Source organism: Urocampus carinirostris, chromosome 9 (assembly GCF_059441175.1).
Source record: "Urocampus carinirostris isolate Australia breed hairy pipefish chromosome 9, RoL_Ucar_1.0, whole genome shotgun sequence".
Classification (NCBI taxonomy): domain Eukaryota; kingdom Metazoa; phylum Chordata; class Actinopteri; order Syngnathiformes; family Syngnathidae; genus Urocampus; species Urocampus carinirostris.
In genome coordinates this window covers 25,276,770-25,291,732 of record NC_142357.1, presented here as the reverse complement: position 1 = coordinate 25,291,732, position 14,963 = coordinate 25,276,770, and the positions used below count along the sequence as shown (strand labels likewise).

At 39.4% G+C, this 14,963-nt stretch overlaps 1 protein-coding gene and 1 pseudogene across 3 annotated transcripts in view; one reads left to right on the top strand and one right to left on the bottom strand.

Moving 5' to 3' along the window:
- Positions 1 to 2,465: 2,465 nt before the first annotated feature.
- LOC148359900 (gastrotropin-like) lies at positions 2,466 to 4,246 on the bottom strand (annotated as a pseudogene).
- Positions 4,247 to 9,424: 5,178 nt separating this feature from the next.
- LOC148359804 (uncharacterized) overlaps positions 9,425 to 14,963 on the top strand; it is a 102,702-nt gene continuing 97,163 nt past the window's right edge. For 2 of the 3 annotated variants that reach the window (XR_015851254.1, XM_088343333.1), the window contains exons 1-2: positions 9,425 to 9,688; positions 14,920 to 14,961. Coding sequence is in view for 2 of the 3 variants with exons in the window: in XM_088343333.1 (XP_088199459.1) it covers positions 9,457 to 9,688; positions 14,920 to 14,961 (274 nt within the window). In the remaining variant the exon portion in view is untranslated. The remainder of the gene's footprint in view (positions 9,689 to 14,919; positions 14,962 to 14,963) is intronic. The other variant, XM_088343334.1, reaches the window with a different exon arrangement.

Below are 14,963 nucleotides of genomic sequence, written 5' to 3'. Positions count from 1 at the left end.
TTTCGCGTCTCCTGCTACCTTTTTTCGTCAACCATCGGATCGTGGAAGCAAGCCCTACTCTCCCTCTTTATTGATAAAAACTGAGAAAACGGCAGCTATTGGGTCCTGTGTCTGTTTCTTGTCTGTGACACACCTGCCAGGTCCCGGATAAAGATGCGGAAAAGTTCAAAGCTGGAATGGGATACTGGACAATTCGGCAACATTCACACATCTCTGGGAGCACTGTGCAAGCAATAATATACGGAGAGAGCATAAAACCTCTGCAAACCTACCAAAAACCGTTAGGTGTTTGCAAGAAGCTACACGGGGACACAAATAACATCTAGAAAAAGGTTCTCTGGACACTTGTATCCTGGAAGGGGAATAATCATGTGCGGTTCCTTCTCTCTTCATTTTCCTCATGTTGAGGTTTTTGAGTTTTTCCTTATCCTCGTGTAGATTTTAGATCAGGGGATGGTATAATAATAGCCTGTGGTGTGGGCAGCCCTTTGAGACTCCTTGTGATTAAGGGCTATACAAAAAACATGACTCTACCTAGTGTGAGTTCTGGGTGTCTATTTGTGCTGCATTTATGTTCTATTTTTTGCAAATATTCCTAACTATACGACGAGAGGGCCAGAGACATTCTTGCGTGCCCTTGGTGGGAGAACGCGTCTCCATCCATTGATCCAGTGTGGACTCTGATTTTTACCTTTATTTTGAAACTTTGTATTAAATGTCCTCAACTGCACTTCTTCAAAGTCCAAATACTCGGTCTGGTCCCGGAAAACAACATGGGAATGTCCTTTCACCTTCAGTAGGTAGTGATAGGAAATAAATATTAAAAATGCACCGTTTACCAAATTGTTCTAATTAGTTATCTGACTCCATTAACCAAACACAACCTGAATTCACCTAACAATGCGTGCGCGTTTCTTGATGGGGAAATATGGACAAGAGACTGTAATTTCCACACAGGGGCAGATTAAATTTCTTAGGCAATTTAACTGAGTGAACTCCATCGAATATATGGCAGAATTAGCCGGATTAGTGTCGCTCGAGTGTCTGTCAAGACTCCTCTCTTGATCTTCTCGCTACCTTCTCCTGGCCCACAATTTCCCCCCCGCAAGCTGGTGTGCCGGCTCCTTCCATGGGCGTGCCAGGAAAGCCTCCTCGCCTCGATGTCTGAAATGGTCAAAACATCCCCGAGTGTTTCTACGTCACCAGGGCCATCTGCGTCGAGAAGTGCTGATTATCTTATCAGCTCTTTGTCCCAGTTCCCCGCGGTTCCTGTAAACATCATTCTTCACTAGGTTGCATTGACCTCACCCCACAGCTCAGCCAGTGAATATCTTTTGCATTTAAAGGTAATTTATATTTGATCGTACAAAATCCTTTATAGTCAAATGTGTAAAAGTCTTCAGTAGGTAGGAATGTTGGTAGGCAGGCCCTAGGTAGATAGGTCAGTATGTCTGGGTGGTTTGGTTTGTGTGATTAGGTGGGCATGGAAGTAGGTAGATACCATAAATTCCGGACTATAAGCCGCTACTTTTTTCCCAAACTTTCAACCCTGCGGCTTATTCAGTGATGCGGCTTATTTATGTAATTTTTCTAACGGCCGCCAGCGGCGCTCGAGTACAAAAGGTAAGATTTAAACTCCAACTTCTTAGCTTGTGCACAAATTAAATTAGCGTAGACATATCCTCATCATGCAAATTGCAAAGAGAAAGGCACATGGCGCAACTTTCAAGCTAAACGCAATCAGGCAGTCCGGTAAAGAAGGAAACAGAGTTACGCACGTAAACTTTACTTTGCGAGCGTGATGCTAGCATGTTTTTGATTAAGGGAGTGTGGGACGACATCTATATGCCAAAGTCTCTTTCCCATACTGAAGGAAGACGTCTTTGATGATGTCAGTTATAAGGAGGAAGATGAGAACGGTTTACCGTGCTTACTACAAGCACAGTAAGTTTTTTTTAACAGAGCTGTTTACTGTATTGCGAGCGTTTTGCTAGTAGCGTTTTGCTACCCTTCACAAGCACGGTTTGAGATGACAGGTATAATATTATTATTAAAGCTTCGAAAACTCTCTCGGTGTACCGTCTTTCTTTGTAAATATATGTAACCATGTATAATATGTATTTGCAACTGTATATTTTTGTAATGTATTTATTTTAGAAACTTATTCTGATATGTTTTGTACGAGCAAATGAGAAAGAAGGGGCGGGGCAAACGCGGGCTGACAGGAAGTGGAGTAAAGGTGAGACGTGTTTGTGGACGTGGCCGACAATAGTGGATATATATTTTTCCCACCCTTACCTTTGGAAATATACCCTTTTTTTCCTTGGATTACTTTCAATGGGCACCTGGACTAATGTGGTGGGTGCGGCTTATAATCAGGTGCGCTCTATAGTCCGGAATTTAGGGTAGATATTCTCTGGGGTTCCGTTTTTACAAAGTTTTCCATCAAAAAAATTGAAAACAAATCAGTCTCTTGATGTTTTATTGATACAAAACAAAATGCTGGTTTTACAGATTTACTAACGGACCTTATGCAATTTGAACTCTCCTCAAACGTGTTTGGTCTTGCACTCAGTCGGATGTCCTCTTGCTCACTCGCGTGAAAGTCACGCCCTTTTCTCCTGGAGTGGTACACTTCTGAACAAATCAAGAAGGGAAAACAAAAGCTCTGGGAATGGTTTGATCCGAATGTCTTCATCTGTTTCGTCATCTGATGAAGTCTGAAATGTAAGTTGTTAAAATGAACGATACTCACCATGACCAACTTATCGTTCACCATTTCAGCTGAGAAGAGATACTGAGGGAATTGGACTGAGATCTTCCCACTTTCCATACTGACAGGAGCCTGAAAAAACCCAGAAAAGGTTTTTTGTTCTAATTCTGATAAGTTTGTCTTAGAACAGGGGTGGGCAAACTACGGCCCGGGGGCCACATGCGGTTATTAGGGCTTTTTCATTCGGCCTGCAAAATTAAAATTGTCAAAATATAATGTGTGTATATATATATATATATATATATATATATATATATATATATATAGAATAAATAGAATACTACTAATACAAATATTTTTATGGTGCCAAATTGGTCCCTATTGTCCCTTTATGTGTGTGTGTGTGTGTCTACAAACGAAAACACTTAAAAGAAATACTGCAAAAATGCTACAAAACCACAACAAAACTTAAAAATCTAATTTAGCGCTAAAAACAGGGACTGCATATTTTATTTTGCTTTAATTCTGAAAATAAAAAATATACAAAGATACTACTACAGTAGTGCAATTAATAAAAAAAAATACTACAGAAATATTTAACCAAAATGAAACTACAGTAATTTTATAGAAATACTAAAAGAATACTACAAAAAATCCAACTCAAAAATACTTCTACAGAAATATTAAGTCAGAAATACTACTAAAATGCTATGAGAGAAATACAACAAAATACTACTACACAAATATTAAATCAAACATTCCACTGTAGTAATACTACATATATACTTCAAAAAAATCTGCCAGATCCTACAGAAATGCCGCAAAAGTATTACTATGGAAATACTACAAAAATAAAACTACAGTAATGCTACAAAAATACCACAGAAATTCGACAAAAATACGACTGCAGAAATACCACACAAATACCAAAAAAGTACAACCAAAGTAACACTAAGAAACTATCCAATTCAGTGCTTTAAACGGAGACCTTTTATATCGTTTTGCTTAAAGTGTGAGTCCTATAAAGAAATACAACATGTAGATCTTTCCATGTATATTTACCATTAAATGAAAAAATTGTATAGGGTTCCAGGTTCGGCTCCTCGGCCAAGATTTCCCACCCCAGGCGGCCCACGACTCCATATAGTTGCCCACCCCTGTATTTGAAAGTCCCACCTTGAACTTGGATCCAGTCATTGTCAGCAGCTCACATTCCTGACCAGTAGTGAACTTATTAGACCAAGTCCAGTTGGGGATGCTTTGAGTCCACAGAAAGTTGTTCCCATCCTGAAGAACTTCAGTTACGACTTTACTGTCAGTCTTGGCACTAAGAAGTCCTAAAATCCAAAACAGTAGTATTGAACAAAAGGTTAGATTCTTATATTCCAGATGTAGGAAGAACTGAATCCAATACCGATTGCTTGGAGGAATTCTTCATAGTTTTCCTGACTCTCTAGCTCATACTTGCCCGTGAAAGACATTCTGGTGAAGGAAAAGAGAAGCGGAAGTGTCAGAAGGTGTGTACAAGACAATTCAAAAACAGGAGTGGCCGTCGACAGATTCTCCACTCTCGTTGAAACACAGCCAACTAAAACGGCATTGTGCGTACTGTGTCAGTCAGACAGCCAGGGAAAACAAACATATATTTGTATTTTTTCGTTTCTTTTTAAACATGTCGCATCAAACATCACTGTTATGATTACCGATGTGAATCACCTGTGCCCAGTCATTTGACGCCAGCCGCTGCAGGCTCTAATTGGCTCCCTGTCCCTATTTAAACCCCAGTCCTGTCACTCTCCGGTTGTCAGTCCGTCTGTGAACCTCTGTTGATACAAGGCAGGCTTTTTGATCCTGACTCCCGCCTGTCCCGTTTTTGCTCCCGTTTTTCCATCTGTCCGTTCCTGATCTCCCCGTCTGTCTCCAGCTACGACCTATTTTTGATCCCAACCACGTCTGTTCTTCCGTCCTGGCTTACGACCCGTTTCTGACCCGACCACGTTTTTGCTCTCCTGTCAACCTGTTTTCCCGTCCCTGACACCGCCATTGCCCGCTACGGAAGATCCACTTCCGTATTCGGATCACAATCCGAGAGCGACTTGCCTGCCGCGTCCAGCGAACACTGGATCGTGGGCGCAGCACTTCCTCTTTCTTTCAATAAAACTTGTGGTAAACGTTACGCAATTGGGTCCTGATTCCTTTCTGGTCGTGACGATCACATCACAAAATGAACAAATCACCTAAAAAGGGAAAAAGGGGATGACAGGTTAAAGCCACAGGCGTATAAGACTTACATTCCAAAAATAAGTTTGGACGCTTCTTTTATCAATTATACTAACAAATTATTATATCTTATATCATTAGAACAACCCTTCCTGTAAAATTCTCCTAGAATCCAAATCCAAGGCATACCCGAAGTAAATTGAATGCTGTTTTAACGGAAAAATATGCACGGTTTAGGCCTCTTTTGGAAGGTAACACTAAGACGTTTTTCGCAAACTGAAATAATCATTGCACCGCCACTAATAATGAGAAATCTCAATGAACAGAAACAGAAGGGTGTTATTATCACCCGATTTTCTTCTGCAATGAGATGTCTGCAGATGAGTGTAGCATGCGCATCTTACTGGAAAACATGTAAGACAATAGCTTGAAGGCATAACGAGTACCTTGTCAAATTTGATCACAATCTGAAAAACGTAACATTGTATTTTACACTTATTGCTAATGGTAAGTCTAGGTGTTTCCAAAATTGGCCATTTCGAGACGACCATTTCGAAGCTTGAACCACACAAACGGGTTACTTATAACCAATGTTCCCTCTAATTTTCCACGGGTCTGAGCATTCACACAAAGTCTGTGAGCAATGCTTGAAACAACAGTGAGCAACAGCAATCCCAAATGTGGCAACTAATCCATTATCAAACATGTCCAAAACTTGACATCAAGTGACATTTTGCCGAGTTTCCGGCAATGCAAAATGATTTTTCTCTTTTGAATGAATTGACTCATGTACTATTGCAAAGGTTGTACAGCCTACAAACGTCGTTTGTTCTTACAATTCTTTCACAAGATATCCATTTCTTTTTATTTCCTAACATATTTTGTCGCATAATATTAACATTTTTGGGGGCTTATTTAGTCGGTTGTAATATACAGAACTGTACTTAATCACATTTTTTAGTGGAAGTACAATGTTGGCAACAAGATTCACTTGATATAATTGGAAATTATTTGAATGCAACACAAACTTTTTATTCTTTTTTCCGTGGGTTTTTTCTACTTTTAAAAAAAATCTCATTGTGTTTATTTTTTCAGAGCTGTTACTTTTTTCTTTTTGTTCTCTATTTACCCTTTTCCTACATATCTTTCTTTTCTTTCTTTCTGGCTTTTTTCTAAATTCTTCCTTCTTTTTTTCTCTTCCTTTTGTTTCTTTTTTTTCTCAGCTTTTCACTACTTTTTCATTTTGGTATTTTTTTTCTTTTATGTTTTATTCCCCCCTTCCTTTAAGTCATTTTGTGCATAATTTTACATAATATTTGGTCATGTTGGGATTAAAGAAGCAAAAATAACCTGAAGAGCCGTTTAGGACCCGAAAGAGCCGGTTCTTTTTAGTGAGCCGAGCCGAAGAAGCCGGTTCTTGACAAATTCTACTGACTTTACTTTTCAACTTCGTTCGACATTGACTTCAAAATACCGCATTTAGGACACAACGTCAGGGGAACTCATGTATTTTTACCGTCATGCACTGTAACTTTGACTTAAAAGCGACTTAAGTTAGTAAGTTAAATAAGTAATTTTGAGCCCTCATTTTTTTGCGCTGGCTAGATTTTCTTGTGCGCTGTGAATGTGCGAGCAGTGCACAATTGCGCACGCGCACAGCTTAGAGGGAACACTGCTTATAACATACACAAATTAGTGCTACTCTTAACAGTCACTCCAAAAGTGACTGTAGCTTTCAACCAGGAGAAGATGTCATCAGGTGGTGTCCAACTGTCATTGGGCGTTTCGACCCTGAACCACTACGCCCTCAAGTTGGCAGGCCGGCAGTGAGGGCCAGTCACTGCCCATCTTCTCTTGGTCCCCAGATAAACTTCTCCCTCCTAATCCAGAGCTTACCCGGTTTACCCCACCAGGGTTGTGTAACAGGGGACTCTGTGCTTTACAGAAATGGCAAAGAGACAGGTTGAAAACACATAATTAAATTAGTGCTACTCTTAACAGTCACTCCAAAAGTGACTGTAGCTTTCAACCAGGAGAAGATGTCATCAGGTGGTGTCCAACTGTGAATGGGCGTTTTGACCCTAAACCACAACGCTCTCGAGTTGGCGGGCCTGCAGTGATGGTCAGTCACTGGCCTTCTTCTCATGGTCCCCAGCTAAACTTCTCCCTCCTAATCCAGAGGCGGCTTACCCCACCAGGGTTGTGTAACAGGGGACTCTGTGGTCGAGGGGTGCGGCAGATGCGGAGAGGTCTCCTGTACTGTGTGGTGCTTCCTGACTGGAGTCCTCCTACGTCTCACTGAGTGTTTCCACCATGCGCTGCATATATTTTCCCCTTTCCCACAGATAGTCCTGGGTTGATGTAGCTTGAGGCGCCTTGCGTTTTTGCTGATTTTCCCGCAGTGGCACTTTGCTTCTAACACATCCCCTGGAAGTGTGGTTTGGGTAAGCCGTCTCGTCGTCTGTATTCGTGCCATAGCCGTTGCCATTCAATCCGTCCTCCTGAGTCTCTCCGGAAAACAACTCGAAAACGCAACTGCACAATTTTTGACTAAATGGAAATAAAAGTAAAAGTATATAATATCGTATAAAAGGCACACTCGGACCATAATTTTCCTTACAACTGCGGTTCCTTCTTAAGGTTTCTTTATTTTCCTCATGCTGAGGTTTTTTTTCGAGTTTTTCCCTGCCCTCATGTAGGTTTCAGATCAGTGGAGGGTATAATAATAGTCTGTAGTTTGCAATAGTCTGTGCAGCCCTTTTGAGGCTCCTTGTGATTATGGGCTATACAAATAAACATGAATAGACGAATGATGAATAACGCTAGACAATGCTACCCAAAGGCAAAACATGCTGTCACAATGAACAAAAGAAAACGGAAAAAAAAAAATCTGTGGGGGCTCCGGTGTATTACAGTTAGAGTATGTTATAAAGTGGTTGTATGAAATATTTTACCACCCAATATCATGATAGTAGTCTTCATTTGAGCTGCATTGAATCAAATGCAACAATGATTTGTGTAATGTGATGTTCTCAATTGGAAAGAAGTGTCCACTGATCCTAAATCACTTTAAGTCAAGTCATGTTTATTTGTATAGCCCTTAATCACAAGAAGTCTCAAATGGCTTTACAGACTAGTAATACACCATCAATAATAATATTTATGACAACAAAAAAAGAAAAAAAATACTATAGAAAAACTACAAAACTACTACTACAGTGGTACTATAATAAAAAATACTACTATAAAACTACTAAAGAAATACTACAGAAAACTATGATATTAAAATACATAGGGAGGTCATAATTTTATGACAGAAATGGTACAAAAAATACTATGGAAATACTACAAAAACACTACAGAAATACTACGAAAATACTACTTTGGAAACACTTCTACAAAAAATTGTACAAAAATACACTGCAATCATAGTATTATACAAAAATACTACTAAATAATTACTAACAAAATAGTAGTACATTAAGACTGAAAAATACTATAAAAGATGAAACTACAGTAATACTAAAAATACTGTACTACAAAACTAGTAAAGAAATACTACAGAAAACCATGATAATAAAAATACACCATCACAAATTTTATGACAGAAATAGTACAAAAGATATTATGGAAATACTACAGTAATCCTACGAAAATGCCACTATGGAAACACTTCTACAGAAAATTCTACAAAAATACATTACAGTCATAGTATTATACAAAAACATTACTAAATAATTACTAACAAAATAGTAGTATATTAATACTGAGAAAATACTGCTGCAGAAATACTGCAGTACTTGCTCCCACGTTCCAAAAACATGCATTTCAGGTGAATTGGCCGGTCCAAATTGTCCCTAGGTGTGAATGAGCGAATGAGTTGTCTGTGTGTGCCCTGCGATTGGCTGGCAACCAGTTCAGGGTGTCCCCTGCCCACTGCCCGAAGATTGCTGGGATGGGCTCCAGCACCCCCGCGACCCTACTGAGGATAAGCGGTGTAGCTGATGAGATGAGACTATTAAAAAATGAATGAAAAACTATATTACTACAAAAAGATACTGTACTACAAAACTACTAAAGAAATACTACAGAAAACTCATCTCATCTCATCTCATCAGCCGTACCGCTTATCCTCACTGCGCCGCCGTGCTGCCCACTACAGAAAACTATGATACTAAAATACACCAACACAAATTTTATGACAGAAATAGTACAAAAATATATTATGGATATACTACAGAAATACTACGAAAACACTTCTACAGAGAATTCTACAAAAATACACTACATTCATAGTATTATACAAAAATACTACTAAATAATTCCTAACAAAATAGTAGTACATTAACACTGAAAAATACTATAAAAAATGAAACTACAGAAATACTAAAAATACTGTACCACAAAAATACTACAAAAATACACAAGCCAGTAGTATCGATGCACCACAGGCTCCTTCCCTGTATCGACAATATCGATATTTGAATCGACCCGCCCTTCGTCCTTCAAGTCGGTGAGCAGCAATGGCTTCAAGTTCGGCCAGAGCAACTCAAGCACTGTCGACTTTGAAAAGCGACGAGTTGCAGAAGATAGTCCAACTATTGCGGAGCCGAAAATTGTTGATAGAAGGAACGTACAGTTCGACGGAGGAGCTCCTGGCTGTCTTAACTTCTTTGCTGGGCGAGGAAGAAGCTTTCACCGTTATCAGTACTTCGCTGAAGGAGATACGTCACCCGGCAGAGGAAGAAAGTATTGGTAAATACTCTTTTGGATTTTAGCGAGTAGATTAAGTCACAGCGTATTACACAATTTATTATTACTATTTTTTGGGTAGTTAACTTAATTCTTATTTTTTGGCGGTAGTTTACTTTCACTTTCGACTACGTGACGTCACTCTGAACATTGTGAGGTGGACATGAACACCGGAGATCAAATTTTGAGAGCTATTTATCAAGTCAAGTCATGTTAATTCGTATAGCCCCATCCCCTGATCTAAAACCTACATGAGGGCAAGGAACAACTCAAAAACCTCAACATGAGGTAAACGAAGAAACCTTGAGAAGGGACCGCACATGAGGTCATCCCCCTTCCAGGATACAAGTGTTTATCAATTCATTTGACAATAAACATAAAAACATGGAATTGTATGCTATACAACTACAAATATGTCTTTTCCTACCACTTTATCAGAAAACCATTTTAAATTTGGACTTACCATGCAAACAAAAAAGAAAGATCAATACATTTCAATTCATTGTAAAAAGAATAGCCACAAAAATATATGAAAAAATGTAAGCAAACCCACTTTTCAAAATTGTCAACACATTAGTTTTTTGGGTTACATTTTGGAATGTGGTCAACATTCCCAATATGAAAATGATATATGCTCATAATTTTTTTTATTTTTAAATGATTGCTCCCTCATATCTTTCAGATTTGATTTCCCCCTATGTTCCGGTCCGGAGCCTTCTCTCTGAAAATGCTGGTCTACTAGTGATCCCAAGAGCCAAGAAGAGATGGCTTAAAACACACTCATATTCTATAGTTTATGAATGACCTGTATTTCACGTTGACAATGTCTGTGTATTATTTGTTATTGCAACATCTGTTGCAGCCTGATCATCCTGGAAGCGGGATTACCTTATGTGGGTCCCTTCTCAAGGTTTCCTCATTTTCTTCATGTTGAGGTTTTTGAGTTTTTCCTTGCCCTCGTCTAGGTTTTAGATCAGGGGATGGTGTAATAATAGTCTGTAGTTTGCAATAATTTGTGATCTGTACAGCCCTTTGAGACTCCTTGTGATTTAAGGGCTATACAAATAAACATAACTTGACTTGACTTGATACAATCCTCACTGTTCCACGGTTGAATTATATTTTGTTGTGTCTATATGTGACGGGGTGTGCCTCCAACTATGGTGTGTGCAGCAACACAACGCGGTTGAGTTTGTTGGATGGATGACAAATTTCAGGTGAAAAGCACATGTTCGTCTTTTTTTATATACAGCAACTCTATTTCCAACACTAAGTAACATGAAATCTAACGTTGTAACAATATAGTGATCGAATAGTGCAAGGGTGTCAAACTCAACTGCACAGAGGGCCAAAACTCGAACCACACATTTGGTCGCAGGGTAGAACAAGGTAAATGTTTATGGAATACGCTAGAACTTGAGTTTTTTTTTTTTTAAACATGAACATGAATTCATAACAGGAGGGCCCAGCGGCTGGGTGGTTAGCGCGCAACTCCACGGTACAGGGGTTCAGGGTTCAAGTCCAGCTACCGCAACCTCCCCATGTGGAGTTTGCATGTTGTCTGTGCGTGCGTGGGTTTCCTCTGGGTACTCGGGTTTCCTCCCACATTCCAAAAAACATGCATGTCAGGTTAATTGGCCGGTCCAAATTGTCCCTAAGTGTGAATGAGCGAGTGAATTGTCTGTCTCTGTGTGCCCTGTGACTGGCTGGCAACCAGTTCAGAGTGTCCCCTGCCCACTGCCTGAAGATGGCTGGGATGGGCTCCAGCAACCCCGCGACCCTACTGAGGATAAGGGGTGAAGATAATGGATGGATGGATTGATAACAGACAGGAATATTATTGCTGAACAAACAAAATTAAACGTTAAATAACTTAACATACTATGTTCTCCAAAGGAATATATTTTGTCAAAACTAAACAACTTAAAAATATGACCGAAATATAAATGCAAATAAAATGTGCGCTTTTCACCAGAAATGTCTTTAGTTAACATGAATATGAATTCAAAACAGACAAAAATATTATTCCAGAATAAACAAATGTAAAAATTAAATAACTTGACATACTTCTCCATAAAATTACATCCTATCAAAACTATACAAATTTGAAATATGAAGGAAAAAAAACAGAAATACAAATACAATTTGTCCTTTTCACCCAAAATGTGTGCTTTTAACATGAACATAAATACAAAACAGACAAGATTATTATTCCATAATAAATGTAAAATTGTAAACATTTAATAACTTCACATACTTTGTTCTACATAAAAAAATGTATCCTATTGAAAGGTTCTGTTTTCTGCATTCTTATCTCTTTTGGCCAGTGTAATGGTTTAGCATCCAGATTATCCACGCCCCGAGAAATGCCCCCTGCTTGTCTCTTTTAGCCTTCCTTTGCAACGTCATGTATAGATGCTTGTCCCCGGGCATCACGTTGCCGCTCCCTGACACTTAAAATTCACTTTTAACGGCCAACGTGTTGTTTGATAGTAGACTAGTTTGTTAGTTCCAACAGTTCGTCGGGCTCAAGCTAATCGATCGATGCGTGAACGTTTCCGGGAAGTCTTGGGGCGGCATCTTGCAAAGACAACAGGAGAGAACCCAAACCTAAGAGAAGAAAATTCCAACCTGTTCGAAAAGACATCCCCTTTATAATAATAATAATAATAATTTCCTTTGTATTGTCATTATTTGTAACAATGTACACAGAACGAAATGTCGATACACCTGACCCGTTGTTGCGAGCTGATGCAGCCGCAGCCAACAGAGTGCGCCGCCATTTTAACCAATGTTATAAGTCTTAGGTATGACTCGGCCGAGAACCAGCGACCTCCCAGTCTCAAAGCGGGCGCCCTACCATCTAGGCTAGCCCTGTTTATTAAATTTCCTAGGTTACAAAAGCAGATCCGCCCTGAAGGGTGTGAAATCAAGGAACATCAACATGATTGGCTGACAGTGACAATGACATGAACAGTGCATAATAGTCAAAACAACGGACAACCATGAGGTTAAATAGTAAAAATAACAAACTGGCATGCAATGCAAAATGCTTTGCAGGTTTCCAATATTTAAAAACAGAATCCACTTATCAGGGTTTGGCAAGCTAAAATGTTAAAAGAGCCATATTCGACCATAAAACAAAAACAAAAAAACAAAAAAAAAATAGTCTAATGAATGCAAAGCATGCTGTCTGTATCTATATTACCAATATTAGCCTCCTATCAAAATAAAGTTGGATGCAGCACTTCCTGTGGATGCACTTCTCGACTACTCTGTTCTAGATACCGCCTCAAGTTCAACTTCATTAAGATCTTGATAAATTACACTATGTTTCATTGCTTTGATAAAATTAAAGAAATGCAATAGAAAAATAAATATTTAATGTCATCTTTATTTTGAAGATTCAAAAAACAACAAAAGTTAAAGTGCAATAAAACGCAGCATATATTTATAGAAACAAAATGGCAAAAAATAGCAGCTTGTGATGCTGCCCCTTTAAATGCACAGCTCTTTGAACATGGGACAGTGGAGAGAGAGGAAGAGGAGTGCAGCCCCGTAGTTTAGCATTACATCTAAGTTCTCCAGGCAGGAGTTCAAGCCAGAGAACTACGACTTCTCTTCACAATATATGACTTTGCTGCATATGAGGGGTTAACCAGGTACAAGTTGTTTGGTTTGGTTTGATTTCATACTAAGTTTGCACTCCAACTTGCAAGTTACAACTCAGTCTTTTTCCCTTCTTTGTTTTTTATTGAAATTTAAGGTGGGATGAAGGGGTTCCCGGTTGACAGTAATTGACAGGAAATTTATCAGTGGGTTGAAAGGGAGTTATCAGGTTGAAAACATCAAACACAAGAGCGGAAAAGCGACTTGTTAAGAGTACAACTTGCTTCAAGTTATATAAAAAAACAAATAAATTGCTAATTATTGTAATTACAAATAACCACAAATGAAATAGATTGGCATCCAAAGCTTAGCATCAGGTGGGTTCATGGCAGACATCTCAGGTTTGAGATTGAACTAAACTAGAAGGCAAGTAACTCAAATAACCATTAAACATAAGGATTACTAATTTAACCAAAATGTACATTGAAGTAATTCAATTGATTATATTTAAACATGAGCCAAACTACAGCACGGCGGCGCAGTGGTTAGCACGTGTGCGGCACAGTTCTGAGGTCGTGGGAACCTCCTGCGTGGGTTCGAATCCAGCTCCCGGCCTTACTGTGCGGAGTTTGTATGTTCTCCCCGTGCTTGCGTGGGTTTCCTCCGGGCACTCCGGTTTCCTCCCACATTCCAAAGACATGCATTTCAGGTGGATTGGCCGGTCCAAATTGTCCCTAGGTGTGACTGAGTGAGTGAGTTGTCTGTCACCGTGTGCCCAGCGATTGGCTGGCAACCAGTTCAGGGTGTCCCCTGCCCACTGCCCAATGATTGCTGGGATGGGCTCCAGCACCCCCGCGACCCTATTGAGGATAAGTGGTGCAGCTGATGAGATAAGATGAGCCAAACTAATATCTGGCCTCAACTTTCAAGGATCCCAAATAATCTGAGCCATCAAACAGTATTAGTTCTTCAAACTAAACATGTCAGTAAAACTACAAACCAAATAAAGTGAAATATTTGTAATATTTAACTTAAGTAACCAATTGCAAACACAACCTGAACACACATCTTCCACATAAGTGATTAAAAGCAAAATAAAAGCTCTTAATTTTGTCATTCATCAACAGTCAATCTGAGGATTTTGCTGTTAGATTCTTCAAGCTGTGCTTGATAAACTTTTGGTTGCATTGTCTCTCGAGCACATGTTGGGTTTGAAGTCTGTATATGGTGGTTTATCAGGACGTTTCTGTCACCTGACAAGAAGTTGGGAACTTTTGTTCACGGTTGTACTGACCTCTGCAGGTCCGGATGAAGACATAAGTGTTGTGAATGAAGATGTGGGGAGTTTTCCTTGTTCAGCCAGTTGATGAACTAGTATTCCATGTTTTTACAACCCGATACCAGGAAAAGAGCCAAACAAAAATATATTTCCTAGCCCCATCTTTTTCAATTTGTAAAACTTTTCGAGAAAAGCGCCTGGGAGCCACTCAGTAGCTGCATGCGGCTCCTGAGCCAGTCGTGGGTTACACACCAAAGTACTAACCTAAATACTTTAAACATATTTACCTGCTAACTTAATTTTTTGGTTCATAATTTGTAAATGTCTGTTTTTTTGGGACGAGAAGCAGGCACCAGTGGGACCAGTACTACAAGCAAAGCCAGCGGCTGT